Here is a 24,104-nt window from a genome sequence, read left to right as displayed (position 1 = left end):
ATGCCTACATATGCACACAGGCACACACATGCATACATACACTCACACGTGCACGTGTGCAGCCACGGAGGTGCACGCACGCACTCTCGCAGGTGCACACGTATGCAGTCACACAGGGGCACACTCAAGTTTCTGGAACCCAGGAACTGGTCCCTGGTCTCTCGAGGGTCAGACACTTGGGACCCTTCCTTGGGGAACTGTCCCCTCCTCGGCCTGCCCCAGGAGCGCCCACGCTCATCACAGGCAGAGTAGACCTGAAGGCTTTTAGGCTCAGGGGCCTCCACAGTGAGGATGGCGTGGTCCCCTGGCCTGGCCCCCACCAAGCCTGCTGCTCCCAGAGTGACCAAGGCACCCTGCCAAAGTCTTGGGGACGTAAAGACAGCTGGAGGGACAGAGGGCCCCAGTCTGGTCCCTAGGCTCAACCAGGAGACACCCCCCCGCCAGGAGCCCCCGATGTGGCCTGTGACCCCCTAAGGCCAAGGGCTCCCTCACAAAACCTCATGGGTACCAGCACCCCCTCCCCAAGCCTCTGCAGGTGCTGAGGGCAGGAGTGCGGACCAGGAGCAGCCCGGCACTGAGTGTCCCTGTAACCGCGGTGGAACAGAAGTGGGTCATGCGGCAAGCTCAGGAGGGACGGGAGTGCCCCCAAGAGAGCAGTGTTGGGGTTCAGCTCATCCTCCTGGGGACCCTGGTGCCGGCACCACATTGGACAGCAAGGTTCCGTGCTGTTCCCCGAGCTCGTGGTGGATGGGCCCTTGGCTCCCCGTGACATTTCTGACAGCCTCCCCTGTCCCCCAGGCCCCAGGGTCTTCCTGTGGAACTCTCTCAGATCAGCCACTCGCCCCAGGATCTTGGGCTCTGTTTCTGAGACCCCAGTCCAGGCAGTGGGGGCGACTGTCCCAGGTCAGACTCAGGGCCCGGACCCAGGCTCAGACACCCTTCCAGGACTGGGGGAGGCCAGGCCTGTGTGCACAGGCTGGGGACTCCCACCAGACGCCCACCCTCCTGGAAGGTTCCACAGGGCCCGCTCCCCAGAGACCGGCCGCACTCCACAGTCAGGGGGATTTTATTTCTAGAAAAAGTGGCAAGCTCCGCGCTGCGCAATGCCCAGCGCACACAGCTGGCCCAGCAAGGCCCACGGGGAGCGGTGACCCCGCATGGGTGCCCCCACCCCCAGACCAGAAGGTGGGCATCCAGGGGCCTCAGTGCTGTCAGAGAGGCTGGCGGACAGCGGGGGCACAGCCAGGGCCAAGAAGGCCGCAGCCCCCGCCCGCCCGCCCGCGGGCTCCTGGGAGAGAGGACAAGCGGCCTCAGAAGCCCTTGTCGATGCTGAGGCTACGGCGGGTGACGTGCTCCAGCTCCCCGGACACGTAGTCAGCCATGCTGATGCGGTAGTGGGCCAGCATCTTCAGCATCAGCCGCAGGTTCAGCCACCACTGCTCCCGGGGCATGCGGTGCCTGCGGGGAGTGGGGGGGGTGCTCAGGGGCCACAGCTGGACGGCAGCCCCCGCGGGACCCGGCCCCAGAGCACGGCCGTCCCCATCCCTCCCACGTATGCTCCCGGGACAGGCCGGCTGGGCGAGGGGGGCACAGGGGTGGCCCTGGGCACGGGAACGGGGCCGCCTGTGGGGTCAGGGCTGCCCCCCACTGTCTCCGAGGCGCTCACTCGAAGTCCGTGTCCTTCTTGAGCTCGGTGACGGGGCTGAAGGCCACCGCCTTCTTCCGCAGGCCGATGACACAGGCCGAGTCCGGGGCATTGGCAAACACCCGCCCTGTGGACACAGGCTCTGGTTGGCGGCCCTGAACCCTGGGTCCTGGCAGAGGGCAAGGTCGGGCCCAGGGCCGCCACCCCGTCCTGCCACGCACCATTGCGATAGACGGCCCGCAGCTTCTCCGACATCCAGAGCATGGCCTTCACCCCGAGCTTGGTCCCATAGTTCCGGTCAAAGGGGGTCGGAGCTCCGCCCTGGAAACGCAGCGGGTACAAGGCAGATGATGCCAGGGGAGCCCCACCACGCCCCCACCCCATTTCCCATCTGCTCCCTCGTTCTCCACCCCGAATCCAGCCTGAGAACCACCTCCAGGGGCTGGCGGGCTCCTCCAGCTGGGCAGCCTTTGGGGGCCCACCCCTGGCAAGTGCGTAGTCCCCCGGAGAGGGGAGCCCCCACGTGGGCTGGGAGCCCACAGCTCGGGATGCTGGCAGGCCCCCAGGAGGTCTAGAAGGGAGGGGACCGGGCCTGCCCCTTCTTAGCACTAAGGACTCGTGGGACGGGCGTCTCGCCCTCCTCACTACACTGAGGGATGCCGGGCATGAGCGGGAAGCGGCCGGTGGCCTGTGACCAGGGCACCGCATGAGGCCGTGAACAAGGAAGGGCCCCCATCCTGCCATGCCCTCCCTGGTGGAGGCTGAGCCCAGAGCCCACGCCCCCAGCCCCTACCTGCTGCAGGTGGCCCAGGACGTTGGTCCTACAGTCAAACACGCCCTTGCCCTCCGAGGAGTACAGATTGTACAGAAACTCCGTGGTGTAGTGTTCGTGGCACTTCTCGTTTCTGGAAGGAGGGGCCCGGCCCGGGTTACGAGGGAGGCGCCCCGGGGTCTGGTCCCAGACACTGACCCCCTGCCGGGCCACGGACCAGTTCTGGGAGAGGGCATGGAGCCCCCGGCGAGGCCCGTCCGGCCCAGCTCTGCCCAGCGGCCCCTCCACAGCCCCGTTGCGAGGCCCACCGTGGCTCGGGCAGATGCCCTCCCGCCCGGACCCCCAGCAGCCTCACCGCAGCACGAGGCCCCGCTGGATCTCTGTCTTCATCTTCTCCGTCATGTGCTCCACGTTGGCCTGAGGGGACAGGGGACGTGAAGGGTGAGTAGGGAGTCAGCCGCCATGTGGCCGGAGTCCCCCAGCCCGGCCCGCCCTGGAGGTTGTGTGACCGAGGGGAGGCCTGCAGCTGCTGGCAGGGTCCCAGGGCCAGGGCTGGGCCAGGAGGCCACGGCAGCCATGGCGACCACAGAGTAGACACAGGGTGTGGGGGGCTGCGTGGGTCTGGGGAGCCGCACCCAGCCCCACTGCGGGGTCCGTGGCGGGAGACGGGCTGGGGGCTCAGCTCACTTTCAAGTCTTGGATGTTGAAAGGGTCCTCGAAGACGTAGGCAGCGTCGGCGCCCACTGCGATGCCGGTCACCGTGGCCAGGTAGCCGCAGTAGCCGCCCATGGTCTCCACGATGAACACGCGGCGCTTGGTCCCCGAGGCCGACTGCTTGATCCGGTCACAGCTCTGGGGGACGGGGCGGTCAGGGCCTTCCCCAGGGCCCCAGGGCGCTCCCCAGGGCGCCCTGTGCAGGGGCGGAGGCCAGGATGGCCCCATGCTCCGCCACGCCCAGGGTGCCCTCCCACACACTCTCCACAGGGCTGTCTGAAGCAGGGTCCTCAGCCGGGGCCACTGTGCCCCCAGGGAGACAGGAGTGTCAGCAGCTCCTGCTGGGTGCAGGCCAGGGGTGTGGCTCAAAGGCTCTGACGTTGGGCCTGGGAAACACCCGGCCTTCACTTTCTCAGTGGTCCGTGGAACCGTGGGGTTGTGGGAGCAGGGGACCCGCACCCCAGCCGCCACAGGGTCATGGGAACAGGGGACCAGGTGACACGATGCCCACATTCTGTAGATGCCAACAACGATGTGACATAGGATAATTCTTACCCAAAAGTTTCAGAGTTTGAAAGGAAATTATAACATTAAAAAACTGACAAAAGAGAAACGAGACCAGTAGGTGACTGGGGTCTGAACCATGAGTTTAAACCCCAAGTAAGAGACAACCAGCAAAGTGGAGGAAAATGCTCTCATGTTTGCCAAAGGATAGATAGCCTACATATATAAAGAGCATTTACAAATAAAAAACTCACCAAGAGAAAAACGGGCAAAAAACAGGAAAACGTAATTTTTCCATAAAATCTTCAAACGGGTAATAAACAGAGAAAAAAGTTCACCTTCACCCAAAATCAGAGCTATAAATTAAACAGAATGCCATTCTTGCCATCATAGAGGCAAAGAAAACAGGACCATGTCTGGTGCTGGTGAGGAGCCGCGGGCGGCCCACAGCGGTGACATGGCAGGGCTTGACGTTTAAGATCGTGCGGTCCCTGGGTCAGCGGACCCTGTAGTCTCGTTTGTTCTCTTTTCTCCTTTCTGTAGTATCACACAGGAGCTGCTCCTCTCAGCCCAAGATGCCCCCACATACAGGTGCTGACCCCAGCGGGCTCATGGGAGGGTCATGGATGGGGTGAGAGTCACGGGGAGGCCCCCATGGAGCTCCAGGCGGGCACCCACCCTCCCACATCCCAATCAGGGGCCTGGGCTCTCCCACATCCACATGTGGCTGTTCACTGGACAGGACCACGGCCCCCTCCACACGGGCATTAGCCCCGCCCAGTGGGGGTCTGGCCCTGACCCCCCAGGGCCTCATGCCACAGTGACCCCAGAGCCACAGACCTGCAGGCCACCCACGAGGCCTTACTTCCTGCTGCCCCTCCCTCCCAGTGCCACGCCGTGTCCTCCCGTGTCCTGCCTACGCGGGGGATGAGGGAAGGCAGCGTCCTACCTCCATGGCAGCGTTGACCGCAGTGTCGGAGCCCAGGCTGAAGTCGGTGCCGGGGACGTTGTTGCTGATGGTGGCGGGAACCACACACATGACAAGGCACAGCTCCTCGTAGCGCCCACGGGCCTCCACCAGCTGCAGCACGCCCTCGTAGGCCTGGGGTGCACAGGCAGGCGCCAGGGGCTCAGGGATGCCCGCGAGGCTGGGCTGCAGCCGCGAGGGGCAGGCGGGCTCCCAGGCCGGGCATTCCTGGCCCTCCCACCCAGCTGACCCACCGTGTGCCTGGGATGGGGGCGCGGCACCCACCTGCTCCTACCCCCAGGGCCGTGACCAGGGGCACCCCACCCAGCCAGCTGTGCGGCCGTCAGCCCGGGAAGCTGGACTCCAAGGACAGGAAGGAGGCCTGCCCGCCCTGCTGTGGTCCCATCCACCTGGTGCCGGTGGCAGGGACTGGGGCCGCTCCGGGAACGGGCAGGTGTCACTTACGGGGCTGCCTGAGCACCGGGGTCCCCCCAGCAGGCAGCTGAGATGCTCAGAACCCGGCCCGGGAGCTGCACGAGGGACCCCAGCTCACAGGCGGGCGGGGGAAGGCCAGAGCAGGGAGGGGGAACAGGCGAGGGGGCCATGGGGCTTGGCACCCTGGGCCGCCCCCCAACCAGGAGCTGCTGCGCCTCCCCCTGCCACTCCCCTCCATCACCCGCCCGCCCCCCAACCAGCACCCGGGTGCCCACATCAATCTGCGCATCGTGAAACCAACACTGAACCCCGTGTCCGCGGCCCCGTGAGCGCGGCTGGCCGTGGACTTCTCCGCACACGGGGCTTCCGGCAGGGACGACCCTCCAGCGTCCCCGCCCCGAGCTGGTGCCCCGCCGCGGCCCTCACCTCGAAGCCGCCGATGACCAGCAGAGCGTGGATGTTGTGGGCGCGGATGTTCTCCACGATCTTCTCCAGGTAGCTCTTGGGCAGCGTCCTACGGCGCACGAAAACCAGATGAATATGGCACCGCACGCACGCTACGAGGACCCACCAGCGCGGCAGCCAACCCCGGGCGACCGCGGGCCCTGGACATGCTGTGTCCCCACTTGGAGGTGGAAGAGGCTCGGCGCCGGGGGACATGTGGGGCCCACAGTGGGACAAAGAGGCCTGAGCACCTGCTGAGGGGGAGGGGGCGGCCCTCGTCTCCCGCCACCTGGGAGCCCACTTCCTGCCCGACAGGATGTCCTCCATGGGTGCAGGGCCACCCGGGCAGCTCTCCCTGCACAGGTGACCTCGGTCGGCTCTCAGCCACGAAGGGGCAGGCAGGTCCACCCTCCAGAAGTCAGGACTCAGTTCCCGGCCACGGGGCAAGTGTCCCCTGCAGCCACCCCACCACAACCGAGCCGCTGTCTGCGTTTCCCTCTCCCAGCCACCCACGGTGGCCGGGGGCCCGGGCCCGCAGCCAGCAGCTCACCTCTTGGTCCCGAGCATGGAGCCGCCCCGGCCCAGCCAGCCGGCCACGTCGTGCCAACTCACTTCTTGCACCTGTGGGGAAGCGGGGGAGGCGCAGCCTCAGGGACAGGCCAGGGTCACCCTTCCTCCTCCTCCTCCGACGGGCCCATGCTCAGTGCGAACCCATCCGCGCAGCACCAGTGGGCTGTGCCAGGTACTCAGGGGGGCACAGACATGGTCTGGGGCCCCCACGGGGGAGCTAACCGTCTCCCGAGGGCCTTCCCGCCGCCTTCTTCGGGGACCCGACCCGGGCCATCGCCCTGACTTTGTACCGTGAGCCCCCAGTCCTTGTTCGCTGTGAGCAAGCTGGGGGCGGTCACACGACTCACACACGTGCCACCGTGCCCGCACAGCCACACCTACCTGACCCTTGGCCAGTCCCTCGAAGCCATCGTGCACGACGTACACCGTGTGGCCCTGGGAGATGCCAGTCCGCACGGCCGAGCGCACCGCCGCATTCATGCCGGCCGCCGGGGCGCCCACATTCAGGATGGCCAGGGAGAAGTTGGTCTTCGAGAATGAGAGGGGACAGGAAGGTGAGCACAGGGCTGGGGAGGAACCAGCGGAGCCAGACAGAGGTCAGCGAGAGCGCAGCTCCCAGCACCGGGCCCGGGTCCCGCAAGCCTCAGGGCCAGACCCAGCGCGGTTAGGGGACCCGCCGCACCGCAGCCACAGGCCTCCGTGGGACTGTGGGGGCTCCCAGCCAAGCATGGTGGTGGGGGACAGCGGTGCAGGCGCCGGCCAGTATCAGAGCCTATTTAGAAGCTTCCAGGCATCACCCCACACTCTGGGCTCAGGGCAGCCGGCGCCCCATGCGCTGGGCGAGCAGCACAGACGCGCAGCAAAGGGGGCCGCGGTGTCACGGAGGTTTTCCAGGAGCCACGTTAAAAAGTGCAAAGAAGCAGGTGACGCTAGTTTAGGAGCACGGTTGGCTTAACCTGACGAACCAATGTCACCTCAAGCAACTCCCAGCGGCCAGCTTCCTGACCGTGTGCCCGGAGTCTGGTGCGTGCCGGGCACACACAGCCCACCCCGCCGGGCACCGCGTCCCAAGCGCTCCATGGCCACGTGTGGCCGGCCAGCGGCTCTCCAGGCAGCGTGGCTCTCGTGGGTCCTGGGAACACAGCCCTGCCGCCCCAGACTCAGTCCCCCTGTGGCGGTTCCAGGCGGGGAGACCACTCGGCTGGAGGGCAGGTTCAGCCCACCCCTCCCTGACCAGCCCCGGGATGAATGGGGGCCGGGGTCCCATGGTCTAGGACGGTCTCCACGGGACCCCTTCCTCGTCCCCAGGGGATCAGAACAAGTTTTGGAGAAAGCCCACGTCATGAGGCTATTAGCTGTTTTAGAACATAAGTGCTAGATCCCTTCTGTCCTGACTTAAACCCCCAGACCTGACTTGACTTCCTTCAGCTGTTGGCTAAGCAAGCGGCCGAGGTCACCTCCAGGCCCAGACACCGGCTGTCTGGGACCTGCTGGTCAAGCCTCTTGGCTCACAGATCAGAACCCAGACAGGAGTGGGTACACGAGCCCCCAGGGTGGACCTCGACCCACAGGCAGAGCCGGGGCAGACCCCAGCAGCGGACCAGGCTTGAGAAAGCGGCAGCGGTGAGTGACCTCACCTTCTCTTTGGAGAGCTTCTGGTGCGCAAGCAGCTTGTAAATGTTCCAGTTGTTCTCAAAGCTCCTGCGAAGGAAGCCAGTCTGCGCCGTGCAGCCCGCAGCCCTGGGCCACACCCCTCAGCCAAGCAAGCACCCTGCATCCCGCCGGGCGGGGTGGGCGGCTCCGAGCCAGCAGGAGGCGCGGCCAGGGAAGTCACAGCTGCAGGTCCGGTCCCCTGGGCCCCTCCAGACCTCCCCCGACTGCCTCCTTCTATGGACAGCCCCCGCCAGACCCCACCCGGGCCACCCTCTCTCCTCCACCCTGCAGGCAGCTCCTCTCCACCCCACGGCCTGCCTGCTTCCCAGTCACAGGGACCGCTGAACCCCCGTTCCTGCTGTTCCACTCCACACTGCTTGGCCACACGCTCAGCAGAAAGAGTCTCAGGAAAGACGTGCAGCTTCACCTCTGCAGGCACAGTCATGTGCGAGCCATGCAGGGGTGTGCGGTGGGCCCGGCGACCAGACAGCCACTCTGGCTCCAGGCCCCGCGAGGGCCTCACCTGCCGCGGAGCTGGATGGCCTCGTCGAACCTCTTCTCGTCCATGGCCTTTTGCACCTCCTTTGTCTTAACGGAAACGAGAAACACAGGCTGGAGAAGGCCGGCGCACGCACACGCGTGCACACACACACACGCGTGCACACACACGCACGGTGCCCGCCCAACTCGGTGGGCCTGTCCTGCACCTGCCGGGCAGTGGTCACTGCCAAGGCCGGCAGTCGGGAGAGCCGGCTGAGACCAGGTGGTCCCCAGGTCTTCCCCATCCTCCTCAGCTCTGTGGGGCCCCGCCAGGCCCCCGGGACTCTCCTGCCACCTGCAGACCAGGGCCAGCGTCCCCACTCCCTCTGCCCCCCCGAGCCTTGCCAAGTGTCCCCCAACATCTGCAGAGTTTACACAGTGGCTCTGGCCACCCACTGCCCCCACTGCCAGCCTACCCCAAACGCCCTCCCCTGCCCAGCCCAGGTCAGGCCAGGGACGAAGGCTCCAGGAAGCTCATGACCCTGGCTATCCCTGCTCTCTGCAGCTCCCACTCCTCTCTCGGGGCTCGTGTCACCTTGGGGACTTGCTCCCGCCCCCCTCTCCGACCCGAGGACTGCAGCCAGGACAGGAGGGGGCCGCAGGTAACAGAGAAGCGGCAGGACCCCGAGGGCGACGGGGTGGGGAAGGGCCTGGGCCTGGGCCCGCTGGGTGGGGGCCCCTCGGAGGCCCCGGGGAGGGCCGGGGGGCCCGTAGGCAAGGGGGCCAGCAGCGCAGAGCAGGGCATCTCCCTGGGTTCCCCCGCCCGGCCCGCCCTGGGCAGACCAGAACTTACCACCTGCACACACTCCATGAGGGGCAGCCGCACGGACTGGTTCCCCGACAGGCTGACCACGCAGGCCTGCGTGTCCGGCGTGGCCTCCAGCAGCGCCATGACGGCCTCCATGCCCATCTTGCTGCTCTGAGAGGGGACGGGGCGGGCGGCTCTCAAGCAGGGGCACCACCCCCCACAAACCATGTGCACGTGACCCTTCTCGGCTCTGGGCCCACACCATGCACCCCAGGTCTCGGCGCCCGCAGCCTCGGGGCCCTGCGCCCGACACACACACACACCGGTCGAAGGTTCTAGAACAGGCGGTACCGGAACTGACCTCACGCAACCACCACTCACAAGAGCCCCGCGAGGGAGGCTCGGCCCCACCACAGGCACAGCCTGACGGGAGCTGGGGCAGCTCACTAGGGGGCATCGGCGTCCCTGAGCTCGGGCTCCTTGCCGCCGGTGCTGCCCACTGAGTGCAGGGGTGGCCCTGGGGGCACGGAGCTCAGCAGTAGCACAAAATGCTGTTGCTCCACCCGCCCCAGTCTGACCCAGGAGCTCACGTCTTCCACCGGCCGCCCAGTCCGTTCTCTTGAGGGGTGGAAGGGAGACCCGGAGCCGTCCCCACATCTCTGCCCCCCAGGCTCGGGGGAAGGACAGCCCTGCTGTCCTGACACCCTCAGGAGGCTCTCCTGACCTCACCCCTGCAGTCTCACATGGTCGGGGAGCTGAAAGCGCCCAGCCGGGTGGGTCAGTGTCCCTGCTGCTCCATGTGGGACTGACTGGGGGAGGCGGGGGAGGAGACACCACACCGGGGCCTCCCGGGGAAGGCAGGTGCAGCTCGCCGTGGGCCCCAGGCCCAGGGTGACCAGCCCCCGTAGGTGGGCACTTTACCATCCATGGGGCCTTTCTGGGCCCCTGACCCTGTCCCCATTTGGTGGCACAGGATTCCCATTTGGCAGAGGACCAGGGGACCCAGCAGGGTCAGGACAGTGACGGCGTTCAGGCCACAGTCCAGCCTCTGCACCCCCAGGGCCTCCCCCAGACCCTAGGAGCTATGGTGCCGGGCTTACACCACCCGACATCAGACCCTAGCAGGGCTGAGCCGTGCGCCTTGCCCCTGTGCACCCTCTCCCTTCCTAGAGACCTGCCAAGTGCCACCGCAGGGGGTCTGGCACCAAGGTTGCTGAGGTGTGGGGTGGGGATGGGACCCCAGCCCCGCATTGCTCACCACACAGAGAAATGGAGGGGCCACGCCTCAGTCCCTGAGACCAGCAGCGGCAAGGATGTGCCCACCACACTCGCCCACGTGCACACCCAGGGCCAGAGCCCAGCCCCACCTACCAGGATGCGGTCAAACGCCGAAGGGGTCCCTCCCCTCTGCACGTGGCCCAGCACAGTCACACGCGTGTCAAAGCCCAGCCTCTGGACCACCAGCTGCTCATTGGGAGAGAGTAGGGGGTCCTTGGGGTCCGTGCCCGCCCCACAGGCCCCCAGCCCCGGTCCTCGCCGCTCCCCATCCTCAGGGATGTCGGGGTGTCCGTGCCCCCGTGTCGGGGTCCCCACAGCCTGTGGTCCCCGCAGTGCCAGCTCCGTTCCCACAGTGTGAGTGTGTGTGTGCAGCTGCCGTGTGAGCATCGGCGTTTCCCTTGTGAGTGTGCATGGCCGTGTCCCCACAGCCTGTGGCCATGGTCTAGCCCCTCGGGTCAGGCTCCCCCAGGACTGTGCCTCTGGGCCCTGAGTGCAGACTCGGTAGGGACACAGAAGCTGGACGGCCCATGAAAGTGGGCACAGAGGCTCCTGGGGCCTGTGCCCGCTCAGGAGGCCGGGGCCCGGGGCCCAGGGCCCTGGGGCAAAGTGCAACAGGTAGCTGGAGGTCATACGAAGCCCCTCCCGCCTCCAGAGTCAGTTTTTTGGCTGTTGGTCCTGCACTCGGTGGGGGTCACGGTCACCAAAGGGCCAGCAGGGGCAAGGGCCCTGTCACAGGGATGTTGCTGGGGGCCTGGACTTGGCCTCCGGGATGGGGGTGGGCCTGCCCTGCAGGGAACACGTTCTGAATGGAGACGAGAAGCGGGGGGGTGGGTGGCTCCCAGCAGATGTGGGGCCCCACTCGGCCTCTGGGGCCAGCCGACTCGGGGAGCCCCCGGCATGCCCGCCCCACATCTGGCTATCGTCAGGAACAAGGAAGCACCCTCTGTCCGCGGGCCCCAGCTAGAGCCCTTGCGGACTGGAGATAAAGGGGGGTCCGCCCCCACCGAGGCCCCACCCATCCCATGTCACCCAACCCCCTCCCCAAAACTCACGTCCTTCACGTAGCGGGAGGAGATGGGCTTCCCGTGGCGGTCGATGGCACCCTCAGCGATGATGATGATGTTGAGTCGGGAACCCCGGCTCCGCGTCTGTGGCAGAGGCCCCGGGGCCCGGCCGTCAGCCTGCAGACGCCGGCCCCCAACCCACAGCAACCCACGCCTTCCCTGGGGTCCACGCCCTGGGGCCCGCAGTCCACACCAGCAGGGGTGGGGGGGCCTCCTGGGGGCGGGGAAAGGCTGGGGAGCAGGGGCTTGGGGACAGCAGGGGAGGGTGGCGCCCTCAGAGCCGGGAGCCAGGCAGACAGCGTGGCGGGGACTTGGTACCCAGCTCCTGTGAAAGGAGTCTCAACAGGAAGCCATGTGGCGTGACAGCCTCCCCAGGACACGGGGCTGCCGGCGGGGATGGAGGGCATCTCCCAGCCAACCCTGCCCGCGGCTAACTGGGACCCTGAGGTCACCTCTGAGCCTGTTTCCTTATCCTCAGAATGGGGGGACCTCATGGTGCTGGCCACCAGCCAGGGTCTCCTGGAGCGAGACCCCCTCCCCTCCCCAGGCCGTGGAGGGTCAACGGTGGCACCGAAGGGACCCACAGCAGCCTGCCCCAGCCCTCCGTGGGACTAAGCATCGCAGACCCAGAGCTCTCCGGGGAAGGCCCCTTCCCAATCATTTATCCCTTCAACTACATTCCAAACGTTCGCTCTCGCCCATGAGCCCCTGCTCGCCCCATAGCATCCAGAGACTCAGAGAGGAAGAGGACCAGAGCAGCTCCTATGAGCTCCAGTGCAGTGGGAGGGAGAAGTGGGCCTGGAGGACTGCCTGGAGGAGGTGACCCAGTGCAGGTGAGCTGAGACAGGCAGAGACAGGGCTACAGGTGGAGCAGAAGAGCCGGGGGCCGGGCAGAGTGGGGGGGCACTTGCACCTCACAGGTGGGGAATCGGAGGCTCAGGGAAGCCAGGGAGGGCCCGAAGGTCTCCTGCTCCATGGAGAGTGGAGGCCACTGAGTGCAGGCCACTCCGGAAAGGCCCAGCCCCGCGTTTGCAGTGAGGGGAGCCGAGGCCAAGGTCAGCCAGGGACCATGCTACTGAGCCGCACTCCACAGGGTCAAGGCCACGGGCCCCGCTGAAGGAAAGGACTCCATGCACGGACAGAACATGGGCCTCTGGCCAGGCCCTGCCCTTGGCCTCACTGGGTCTGGGCAGAGATGCAGCACAGTGGCCGGCAGGCAGCGTGGGCAGTGGACGGGACTGACGCCGCCCCCATCCCGTGGGGAAGGGACACTGAGCGCCACCCTGGGCCCACCCACCTGTCTCTCCGAGGGCGTCGGAACTGAAGACAGGGCCACGCCCCTGGGCAGCCTTGGTGCTCACTCTGGGGCACAGCCCCAGCCTGAGTGTGAACTTCACAGCTCTACCTCAGGGGTCCCCCTGCCTCAAGTCCAGACCACAGCCCTTGATCTGAAGGCGCCCTCCCCACCTTAGGACCCTCCTGGGCACCACTGAGCCCCGGGCTGGTCGAGGGGCCAACCTATGTTCAACCCCTTGGGGGTCCCCAAGGCAAGTGTGCCCGCTCTGCATCGGCACCCCGGCTCCATCCCGAGGGGCCCAGATACTCCCAAATACTCCGCTTGTTCCCCAGACAAGGCCTCAGCCCCCAGCCACCTCTCCGTTCTCTCCTGCCCCGACAGCCCGCTTGGGGCCTCACCTGCTGGGGTCACTGCCCATGTCCCGTCCACCCATCTTCAGAAGGCCACCTCCCTGGCCCAGGCTCAGTGGCCACGGTCCCCAGGAAGCCAGCATAACTGTGACCCGCTCCCGCCCCCTCCCCATGTCAGCACTGACCCCAAGGAGCTGAGCCTGGGGCAGCATCACAAGCTTTATCCTCCTCTGCCTTCTCTGCCCGGGGACGCGCCCTGGGGGACACCGGCCCCTGTGCCGACGCAGACGCAGCGGCTCGTGGCAGGAACCTCTGGGATAAGACAGTCCCCGCTCACCTCACCCAGCCGCTCACACATGAAGTTCTCCCAGCCGTCCTCGGGCGGAGCCTCGGGGATGAACAGCCAGTCGGCCCCCGAGGCCAAGGCGGACACCAGGGCCAGGTACCTGGGAGAGCGGAAGGTTGGGCGCTACCGGGGGTGGCAGGGTGTAGCCCAGCACCACGGTCCAAACCCCGGGGCCCGGGGAGGTACAGCTGAGCCTCATCCAGCCCCCAGCCCGGGTCTCATCATGCCTCAAACTCTCATCCCTCGAGCAGGAAGCCAGCACCTGCTACGCTCCTCACCCCGACTCCTGCTCCCCAGCAGCCCACCCCCGGCTAACCGCGGCAGCCCACTTACCCGCAGTGCCGTCCCATCACCTCCAGCACAAAGGTCCTCTGGTGGCTGTGGACACGGAACAGGATGGAAGGCGTCCGTACGTGCCACAGTGAGCTGTGTGCACGGCCCAGCCCCGCAGAAACGGCCGCGGGGCACGGGAGCAGGGCCACAGTGCCCACTGCCACACTGCCCACCGCCCCAGCCCTCCCCTAGAAATGCCCCAGCAACCCAGCAGACTCAGAAGCAGCCCAAGGACAGATGGCCCCTCCCACACCCAGGGTGGCTGGGTCTCTACCTAAAGGCTACCCATGCCTGGGTTCACCCACTTCTGGGCTGGTTTCCACAGATCTGCCCTCACCGTGCTGGGCCACTCACCTTCCCTGGGCCTGGCCGTCCCTGGCCAGGAGTCTGCACGCCCCCTGAGGGGTGCACCCCACCCCAGGGTCACCAGGCAGTCTAACGGAGACCGCGTGCAAAGCTGGGGCCCCCACGGACCCCACAGAGCTGCGGCCTCAGCCCCGGGAGCCACCTGCCCCCAGGGAAGGGCGTGCGCGGCCTCGCTCACCTCTGGGCCGTGGTGGTGATGGCGTCGATGACCTCCATGATGCGGTGCAGGGCCGAGTCTGTGCCGATGGTCATGTCGGTGCCACAGAAGTCATTGTCGATGGAGCCCACCAGCCCCGCGATGCTCAGGTGCGAGTACTTTTGCGCTGTGCTCTCCGAGATCTTGCCTGTGCGAGCAGCCAGCATGAGGCCCTGGCCCCGGGGCACCCACACCCAGCCCCCCAGCCACAGGGCCCCCCCATCCCACACAGGTTCCCCGCCCAGTTCCCGGGTCCTGCAGCAGGGGTGTGGCGGTGAACGGCAGAGGCTGGGCCTGAGAGGCCTCCTGGGGAGGCTAGGAGACGGTACCCCTGCTCTCCAGGTCCCGGAAGGGCTGAACATGACCCCAAGAAGTCAACATCGGACTGGCAATCTTGGGGCTCCATGTCCTCAAGCTGACAAGGTCCAGAACCCACATCCGGGCATCAGTTATGGACAGGCCGTGTACACACAGCCCAGGATGTCACCCGGGAACGGCTGTCCATGCCCAGAAGCACGGGCGCTGCCTGCGGATCCCCATCGCTGCGTCCCCAGAGGCCTTGGGCTCACACACGGACGTCCTCACTCGTGGCCAGAAGGCCCGCAACGCCCTGACCTTGAGCTGCGCCGGGCCCACTGCTCCCCGCCAGTGGCCAGACGCCTCCCGCATCTTCACGGCCCCACGGCCTCGTCCCGCCTGTTCCCACAATCCCGGCCGCTCCGTGCCGGGCCCCAGGCCCACCTGCGGCCACCAGCTCCTCCAGCAGGCTGCCCCACTCGTTGCGGAAGATGTTGGCGCCCGTGAGGCTGCCGTCGCCGCCGATGACGCACAGGTTGGTGATGCCACGCTGCACCAGGTTGTAAGCCGCCGCCCGCCGGCCCTCCCGAGTGGTGAAGGCTTTGCAGCGCGCACTGCCGATGACGGTGCCGCCCTGAACAGACGACACGGCCTGGGGTGCGCGGGGGCACCGGGGGGCCCAGGACAGCAGCGAGGGGCTGCTGGATCTCGCAGAACCGGGACAGACGGGCGAGTCCAAGGGCTTCTCTGGAAGCCGGGGCAAGGGCCCCACCTCCCAGGGTCCTCCCCGCGTTCACGACCCGGAGAAGCAAGCTACGTGCCAGGCTCCGCACGTTCGAGGTGGTGGAGAGGGAAGGCTCCGAAGCCTGACACGCGCACATGCACACACATGCACACAGACGCACACAGAGACACACGCAGATGTGCACACACAACCACACACAACCACACACACGTGCACACACAGACACGCAGAGACGCAGATGTGCACAGACACACGCGTGCACAGAGACGCAGGCACACAGACGCACACAACCACGTGCACACACAGCAGCCACAAACGCAAGGAGCTCCGTCAGCTGCAAAAGCATGTCTTCGTCAGCGCAACCCCAGCCGGCTTGGGTCGGGGGCACCCCCGGGACATGGCTCAGGGCACGCACCTGCGAGCCCACTGTGTTCCGGCTGGACCCTGACAGCAGGGTGCCCCGTGTCCTACCATGCGGCTTGTGAGACCCACCAGGCCGGCCTAGGCCCCAGACTTACAGGGGCTGGTGGAGTGGCACTGCCCTGTAGGCAAAGACCAAATCCTTCCTCTGCCCCCTTGGTGACTCCGGCGGAGACAGGGATGGCAGAGCACCTCCCAGCAGCCCCTGCAAATGCTCAGCTTTCCTCCCAGGAGCCCCTCTGGCCCCCTCTGCCCATCTGTCCCCTCCTGTCCCTCCTTCTCTGTCCTGCCCCTCTGTCCCCTCCTCCCTCGACCCCCCTGTCTCCCCGCCTCTGTGCTCTGGGCTCCCCACTCCCCCTGCCTTACCTTCGACGCTGCTCCACAGCCCAGCTTAGTGCTCGGCCTAAAGCCCCATCCCCAGGGCCACTCGCTCAGAACAGAGGCCACGGGCGTCCTCACACACAGGGTTAGGGCAGAGTAAATGTCCCGATCGGGTATCTAAGGCCTAAGGGACACCCTCCCTAGACCCCTGGGGTGGAGGACAAGGTCTAGGACCAAGCCACAGCCCCACCCCAGGACACGGCCGGGTTGGCAGGGGCAGGGGGTGTCTGGTGAAGCCCAAGAAGGAGGCTCATCCACGTCCCCGCGGACCGACCACAACAGGGACGGCAAAGTGGCCCCCACGGGTGCCTGGGGGAGCGGGCTCCATCGGGAACGCGCTCCCTGGACAGGAGGGGTGGGCCGTGCTCGGCACCAGGGTCTGGCTCTTGGCCCCCCACCGCCCTTGCTGATCCCCTGGTGGCTCACAGTGATGACCAGCCACCTGCCACCTAAGCACTCAGGCTGGCGGGATAAACAGGTAACAAGTGCCCACACAACCCGGCTCTGGTCCCAAGACCACCTCCGCTCAGGACCCCCGGCCCAAGCGGGGCACTCTGTCCATGTGATTGTAGACGCCGGCTTGCCCGCTGCCTCGGTGCCCGGGAAGCCTGGCATGATGACCAAGGGGAGGAGCCAGAGCTGAAGGGTGGCAGAGGCCGCTCGGGGGCTGTGGCACACCTTTCCCAGTGGGGCCTGTCCTCCCTACCCACCCTTCGCTGAAGACCGAGCGCGATCTCGGAGCAGGGACATTCCGGAGCCATCGTGTCCCCAGCACCCCAGAGCAGCCACCGGCCAGGTCAGCCTGGAGCCCGCCCACTGCGGGACGGTGTTCGTGTGCGTTTCTGCATGTGCGCACGTGTGTGGGTGCGCACAGCACACGCCCTTGGGCACAACGGGGCCGCCCCGCGCAGCCTTACCAGCTGGATGATGTTGGAGACGCTGAGCCAGTCGGCCGGCTTGATGTTCTCGCCGCCTTCCACGAGGCCCTCATAGCCCTGGACCGGGGACAGGCATGAGCCCAGAGCACACGGCACCGCCGGTGGGGAGCAGGACCCCAGAACATCCTCCCAGACCCCATCTGACTGGAGGGGTCCTGGCCGCCGAGGTTCCCCAAGCCCAGGGCCCCCCACTGGCCCTTCCAGAAGACCTTCTGCAGGGTTGGCGAGCCTATTTCCTCAGAGCGGACACGCGGCAGAGGCTGGCAGGTGGCCAGCTTGAGGAGCTCCGGAGCACGTGCGCCGAATCACCGAGACCAGAAATGTAACCGGCCCGATGCCCAGCGTCCCTCTGCCCAGGAGCCTCCCACCGAGGAAGCTGCTGCCCTGCCCACTAGGGGTACCGACGGGCCGCACAAAAGACAGCCTGAGGGTCTGCTCCTTGTGTCTGGCTCAGCCCGGGGTCTGAGAGACCCACAAGCCACATCCAAGGGTGTGTGGCCGCTGCTGTGCCCTGGTCAGCCCACAGCCCCATGGGCTTGTGATCTGTCCACTGCGGGGGCCATCTGGGCGGTCTCCAGCTCGAGATTTACAAATGCTGCGGCTAGGGACACACACGTGTCCTGGCTGTGTCCAAGTGACGCTCCGCAGTCACTGACAGCACCTGTGCGCTCGCGGCCACCGCCCCGCCAAGCAGCAAAGTGGCCGGGGGTCGGGCACTTGCCCCCGCAGCGCTGGGCCGTGCCAGTCTCCATTCCGATGGTGTGGCAGTGCCTGCAGGTGGCTGTAACTGGGACTCCCTGGGACGTCAGCTACCTGGAGGGCCTCTGGGAGGAGGCAGATTCCAGCTTCTTGCCCATTTCCCCATCACACGGCCCAGCCCTTCCTGAACTGCAGGGTTTCTTCGCAGGGTCTGGACACAGGTCATGTGCGTTTGTAAACAGTAGGAAGACACGGCACCACCACGCTGAGAGGAGCGGGGCCACCTCCTCCCTGCAGCCCTCTGGGCCCCACCAGTGACACAGGGAATGAGCCACTGTCCTGCCTGGGGCGGGAGCCCAGCTTGGCTCTGCATATCTGCTCCCCCCTCTGCCTCCTCCCCTGGGGCCGGTTCACCCTTGCTGTCCATCACCTGGGCCTGCAGGGGCCTCCCACTCCTGGCGCTGGGGGTGGGGTCAGGAGCCCACCGCCAAGAACCAGAATTGGACAAGGGCTCTCAGGGCCGCAGGGGGACCTGAGGGACCACCAGGCTGCTTTCTTCCACTTAGGTTAGGTCAGGACCCTCCTCCTTCCCCCTCCCTCCCCTCCCCCCATCTCCCTCAGGAATTTTCTGCCACTAGGACAGAAGCCAGCCCCTCCCCCCAAACCCAGGTACCAAAAAAAGCAAGAAAATGACCCGAAAACCCACAGCTAGCACTGCCCAGGGCAAGCAGCGGCAAACAGGCAGCTCTCCGCCCGCGGAAGCCCAGAACTGGGCGCAGAGCCCAAGCTCGGTGCTGCCCCCTGCCCCACTGTGCACCCTGCATCCCCGGAGACACGGCTGTGGCCGGGCCGCTCAGCTGGAGTCAGTCTAGCCTTGGAAACTTCTAGAATGTCTCTGCATACCTCTACCCGCTGTGTGTCACCATGCCCCTCCGCCCCCAACCCTCCACCCTCTCCAGCCCTCACGCAGGCCCAGCCCTGCGCAGCTCCCTGCGTCACCTCTGAGCCCCGAGGTCCATTGGCTCCTGGGCCAATTCCAACCTTCCGGGTTTCGGGACCGTGAAACGTGCCATCACTCACCATGTTGCAAGAGCTTATGTGCCCTAACATCCCCGCTTAGCCAAAGAAACAGAGGTCACACTCACGGAAGGGAAGGACATACCCGTCACATGTACACAGGCTCAGGGAGCCCGTGCAGGACCCAGCCCTCCCTGTCCATGGAACCTGCCAGTCCCTGGAGACTCTTCCCTGTCCCCTGAGCACCCCCCACCCCCGCCCAGCTCCTGAGACTCTGCCAGCCCGGTCTGCAAAGGGAGGCCTGCCCACCAGCTCGCTGGTTCTCATACTCAGACACCCCCAGACATCTGCACCAGCAGCCCAAAGGCAGGGGAGGGAGGCTGGGAAACTCATCACAGTTTATGTAAAAAGTGAAAACAAAGTAACACAACAGCCAAAAACCACAAGGCAACATTCTGCAAAGGTGTGCGAGCAAGCCGGTGCCTCGTGTGGCTGTGGGCACCCGCCTGCTGGAGGGTGAGCCTCAAACTGAAACAGGGATGGGGTGGGGGCAAGGCAAAGGGGCAGCACTCAGCCGGAACACGACAGAGCGAGAGCGCCGGTGTGCTCCTCTGTCATTACGGGTACTCGGGACACCGTTTGCCCCGTGCGTGGTGAAGGGGGCAGGAGGGCCGGGATCCGAGGACGGGGCTGGAAAAATGAGTGGGGATGAGGTCCTCGGCCTCCGAGGGCCACAGCCTCCCCCAGCCTCCCCCCATCCTGCACCTCAAGGGTCATGGCCCTCCCCGCAAGCACCCAGGGTGGGCCCGCCACCTGCACCCCAGAGCCGGGGCCCAGCCCCTCTCCACCCATCATGTCGTGACCGGCCTCCACGGCCCCATCCCTGTTCTCTGAACAGTGAGCCATGGTCAGGGGTCCGCCCTCCCGCCTACACGCTGGCCCCGGCGCACAGCTGGCCTAGACCCTCGTGGGGGTCCAAGACCCCACCCCACGCCTTACCTCGTAGATGAGGAAGACTTTGGCTCCCACGTAAATGCCCATGCGCGTCACAGCTCTGACAGCCGCGTTCATGCCTGCGAGGGTCGGGGCAACACACCCGTCAGCGGAGGCACACACAGGTCAGGACCCGGGACGCCCCTGTGTCTCGGGGGGCACCGAGCGGGGAGTTCGAGGTCCCACCCCGGGGGGTCCGGCCAGGCACAGGTGAACCCCCGGCGGGCTCTGAGCTCCCGAGCACTCAGAAAGAAGGGGTCCCTGGGGTGAAAACAGGAGAACCCAAGCCAGGGACCAGTTGAACGTTCTGGACCCTCCATGGCCGCATCCACTCCCACACAGGCCACTCGGCAGACCCCCCCACCGACCCCTGAGCCCCTGCCCTCTGGTCCCCCTGAGCTGGGGTAGGCAGGCAGGGCCTCTCGGCTCTGGTGTCCTGCAGGAGCACGTGGCTTCCAGGGTCCCTCACCGCATGTGCGCTCCACCTGGGGACCCTGACATGAGGACTCTAGGCCTCTGCCCTGGTTACACAAGTCTCTCAGGTCTGCAGCCTAGAAGGCAGGGCCCAGGGGGACAGGGCAGGTCACAGGGCTGCATGGAGCACCTGAGCAGGAGCCCAAGCACACGGCCCCGCCCATGTGCAGGCTCACGGCACGGGGCTCCCAGGAGAGCAGATGGTGTGCTGCCCACTATCCCCATTCTACAGATGAGAAGCCCGAGTCCCAGCAGGAGGGTAGGGGGCCTGCTGGAGCCCCTCGGATAAGGCAGTGGCAGATGGAGCCCGACCCCTCCTCGTCCCCACCCAGCAGCCGAGAGTCCTACATCTGAGGTCCAATGCCAGGGGTTCCAGGGGCAGGGCACCCAAGACATCACAGGGGACAGAGCACAGAGGCCACTGGGACCTGAGCTGGCCACACTCGCCGCTTACGCTCTTGACTTTAGCAAGAAAATCTCATTTCTACAGGAATCATTGTGTCCCACGATGCCCCAAGGGGGAGAAGCAGAGAATGACATTGAGGCAGGAGCCCAGCTCCCCGCCCGAGGTGAGGGTGGCAAGGGAGAGGAGATGGCAGGAAATTTCCCTCCCCACTGCAGCCCCCAGACCCACGCCAGCCTAGCCCCACTGCAGCCCCCAGACCCACGCCAGCCCAGGCCTTCCACTCTCTCCTAACTCAGGGCGAGGTCCTTTTGGGCCCACCGTGAGCTCAAGGTCCAAGCCCCAGCTCTGGCCCGGGAGGTGAGGACAGAGGGCACAGGTGGGGACTATGGGTGGGAGGGCAGTGGCCAGGGACCCAGGCCCACCGTGGGACTGGAGGTCTCTCTGGTGGCCCCCAGCTGTGTGTGACACAGGGCGGACCACCCCTGGGGTCATGATCATCTCCCGAGCCTGCGGTGGGCTTGTGTGGGGCCTCGGAGAGTGGAGGCCCCGAGCTCCTGCTACCGGTTCAGACCATGTTACGGGCCGGTGTGATTTTCAGAGCAGGACTGAACGGCACTGGGTCAGCTGCCTGGCGTGGGAACGTGGCCCGAGGCCTGGTTTCCCTTGTACACCTCACTGTAAGCTGCTTCTTAAAAGAGCCTTTTGACTTCCCTTTAATCTGCTTTTCTTTCTCAAAATAAACCCTAGGCGCCAGCCTCAGGCCCCAGGCCCCGGGCGGGGTCAGGAGAGCGAGCGAGAAAGCCGCAGCTGCCAGACCACCCCAGGACCCAGGACCCTCGACCCTCGGCCCTGCAATGGGCGCAGAGACAGCAACCAGACCTCTGCCTGAAGTCCACGTCCTCACGTGCTCTTTCCTCCTCCGCTCCCAGAAAACGAATGTGTGAGAAAGTGGCGGCCACACGATGACACTGGGCTCAGGGAACAACTTTAATTGTGGGCTGGGAAGACGCGCGGTGGGGGGCAGTGGGGTGGGCGAGCAAGCTAAGTCCCGCCTGTGGAGACCTGGGGGAGAAGTGGGGGGCAGGTCCCACTCTTTCTTAGTCTTCTCGTGACTTTGGCACCAAGTCCTCCCCTGCCGCCTTCCCTCCACCGGCCAAGGATGCTCTCGCCCACTCCCCTGTTTCCAGAAGGGGAAACCATGGCCCCAAGGGACACGCTTGGGTCAAGTCAGCACGCAGGTCACAGCCCAATCATGACCAGGCCTGGCCCTCCCTGCACGAGGTGGGTCCTTTTCCCGCACTCCAGCAAGTGCAGAATTTAGCATCCGGGGGAAGTGTACCCCAAAGTCCCCACTCCCCGTAGTGCTGTCAGCCCAGCACCCACACGGGCACGCGTCACCAGGTCCCTGTGAGCTCGGCCTTTGGGACCCCTAAACCGAGAACCCACCATCTGGGCCAGATCGCGGGGGCGGAGCTGGCAAGAGGGTGAGCCAGCCCAGGGCCTGCACCCATGGACTGGGTTCAGCAATTACACTCCGCAAGGCTCTGTTGTCCCCCAGGACACCAGCTAGCCCCTGTAGCTTCCCTCCAAGGCCACAGGCTAGCCTGGCCCCGCATCAGACAGAGCACCGGCTGCTCACACAGGCTCTGCTCTCACGTGGCCCACCTGTCTGGGGTGGCAGCACCCTCGAGGGCCAGAGCCCTTCCTCCAGGACCCTTCACCCACCCGCCAGCCATGCCAGGCCCAGAGGCCTGCGGGCAAATTGCAAGAGGGCCCCTGTGCAGGGCAGCACCGGACAGCAGCTAACTCCGCCCCTCTGGGCTCCTGAAGGCCTCCTCCTCCCACCTCTTCCCTGCTTCCCAAGGAGGAATGGGGAGCCGGGGGGCCTGAGAGAGAAGCAGAGAGATGTGTCTGCGCTTCCTGATCTGGAAGGAGGCAGGCCCGGCCCATCCCCGCAGGGGTCTCCTTTCTGGTCTACCTGAGGTCACCCGGGGTGCAGGGTGCAGGGGTCAGGGTGTGCAGTGGGGCTGTGCAGGCTGAGCAAGTCAGGTGCCACAGCAGCCCCCCCAGGCCAGAGGCACTGGAGAGCAGCACTCAGGACCAGACCAGGCCCCTGCGGTGGCAACCACCCCCCCAACAGAACAGGCCACCAGGGCCGCTGGCTTCCCCTGTACAAAGGGAGTGAGCACACGTCTGAGCACGGGAAAATTGCCCAAACCTCCCCCGATCCAGCTCGCGTCCCCACCGAGGCCCCAAACAGAAGGGCTGTTGTGGGTCCGCCTGCCAGCCCCAGCCCTGCCAGCCCGGGTGGAGGAGGAGAGGTAGGGGTGCATCGTCGGAGGTTCGGGGAAGCAGGATGGCCCCGGGTAGCGTAGCGTGTGCGAAGCAGGAAGAGCGGGGCTCCCGGGCCGGCGGGTGAGGGACCTGCCGGGCGGGGGACCTGCCCAGTCCGGGCACCTCCGCGCATCGTGAGCTCCAGGAAACGGAGTCCTGGCACGTGCGGCCCGGAAAGAGGGGCGGGGGCGGGCGGCCGGCCCGAGCGGCGAGGGCGCCGGTTTGACGCCGCCACCCGCGAGCGTCCCGGGCCACCGCGGCAGCGCAGACACACCCCCGGCGGCCGGGGGCGGGGCGCGGAGGTCGTGGCTGTCGGCACGTCCGCCGGCGGCTCGGGCGCGTCCGGCGAGGAGCGGGGAGGGCGCCGGCGCCGACAGGAAGACCCGCAAGGGGTCGGGATGAGCGGCACCGGGGGCGCAGGCTGGAGCGCAGGCCCGGCTGGCCGGCCGCGCGCCCCCCGGATCGCGGCCGAGCGGGGCGGGGGCTCCTGGAGGGGTCGAGGGACAGGCAGACCCCCCCGCAGTGTCCCCCGCCCGGCCAAGCGCCCGCGCCCCGCTCACCTTGCGCATCTCCGCCGCTGGTCAGCACGCCGATGGCCTTGCCGGCCCCGGACATTCGCAGCTTCTCCAGGTCCACGGTGGCCATGGCGGCGCCGAGACGGGCCGCGCTCGCTCCTGCCGGGGCCGCGCACTGTCGCCGGGCCCGCCCCGCGCCGCTGTCCCCGCCCCGCGCCACGTGTGAGGTCACCGGCGGGGGGCGCGGGCAGGGGCGGAGAGGGCGGCCGCGAGGCGGTTCCGGGCCCCGCTTGGACGACACGGGGCGGCACAGCCACCGCGAGGGGTTCTGCGACCTTGAACCGACCCGGCCGCGTTGTTTCAATTTAGCAAACGCGGCGCGTGGACGCACAGTCGGCGCCGAGAGTCCAGGAGCGAAACCCCACCTGCGGCGAAGCTTTCCGAGCGCGTTACAGACCATCCGTCCCCTGCCAAGTCCTGCGAAGTATTTGCAGGTCTAGGCCCGGTCTGCGTTAACTTTGCTTTTCAAGAAGTTGGTGGCAGGAGCCCAAGTTCCCCCTCCCTCCTGTTCAGGCAGCCAGGAAGGGCCTTCAGGCTTCAACAGGGGCCACGGAGAGCGCGGTGCTCAGTTAGGGTGCCGGGAGGAAGCGCAAAACCAGGCTT

The 24,104-nt window shown here is 66.5% G+C and overlaps 1 protein-coding gene across 3 annotated transcripts; it reads right to left on the bottom strand.

Annotated features, from left to right (window-relative positions):
• Positions 1-1,048: 1,048 nt before the first annotated feature.
• Positions 1,049-23,656, bottom strand: LOC111155647 (phosphofructokinase, liver type). 3 transcript variants are annotated; one of them, XM_022515926.1, is made up of 22 exons: positions 23,487-23,656; positions 19,719-19,792; positions 16,983-17,060; positions 14,964-15,153; positions 14,205-14,370; positions 13,661-13,705; positions 13,319-13,427; positions 11,323-11,418; positions 10,364-10,456; positions 9,038-9,163; positions 8,228-8,292; positions 7,668-7,752; positions 6,433-6,579; positions 6,032-6,102; positions 5,464-5,551; positions 4,585-4,737; positions 3,105-3,269; positions 2,773-2,834; positions 2,439-2,550; positions 1,867-1,966; positions 1,667-1,772; positions 1,049-1,458 (listed from the first exon to the last, which is right to left on the bottom strand). In XM_022515926.1, the coding sequence occupies exons 1-22, from the start codon at positions 23,569-23,571 to the stop codon at positions 1,311-1,313; spliced, it is 2,364 nt and encodes a 787-aa protein (XP_022371634.1). In that variant the 5' UTR covers positions 23,572-23,656; the 3' UTR covers positions 1,049-1,310. The 3 variants fall into 3 exon arrangements, with proteins under 3 accessions (XP_022371634.1, XP_022371635.1, XP_022371636.1); XM_022515927.1 differs by having other exon boundaries at positions 7,689-7,752; XM_022515928.1 differs by lacking the exon at positions 9,038-9,163 and having other exon boundaries at positions 7,689-7,752.
• Positions 23,657-24,104: the final 448 nt, after the last annotated feature.

This window comes from Enhydra lutris, unplaced genomic scaffold, assembly GCF_002288905.1.
Source record: "Enhydra lutris kenyoni isolate GAN:26980312 unplaced genomic scaffold, ASM228890v2 scaffoldscaffold43, whole genome shotgun sequence".
Lineage (NCBI taxonomy): Eukaryota > Metazoa > Chordata > Mammalia > Carnivora > Mustelidae > Enhydra > Enhydra lutris.
This window is presented reverse-complemented; position numbering and strand designations above follow the sequence as displayed.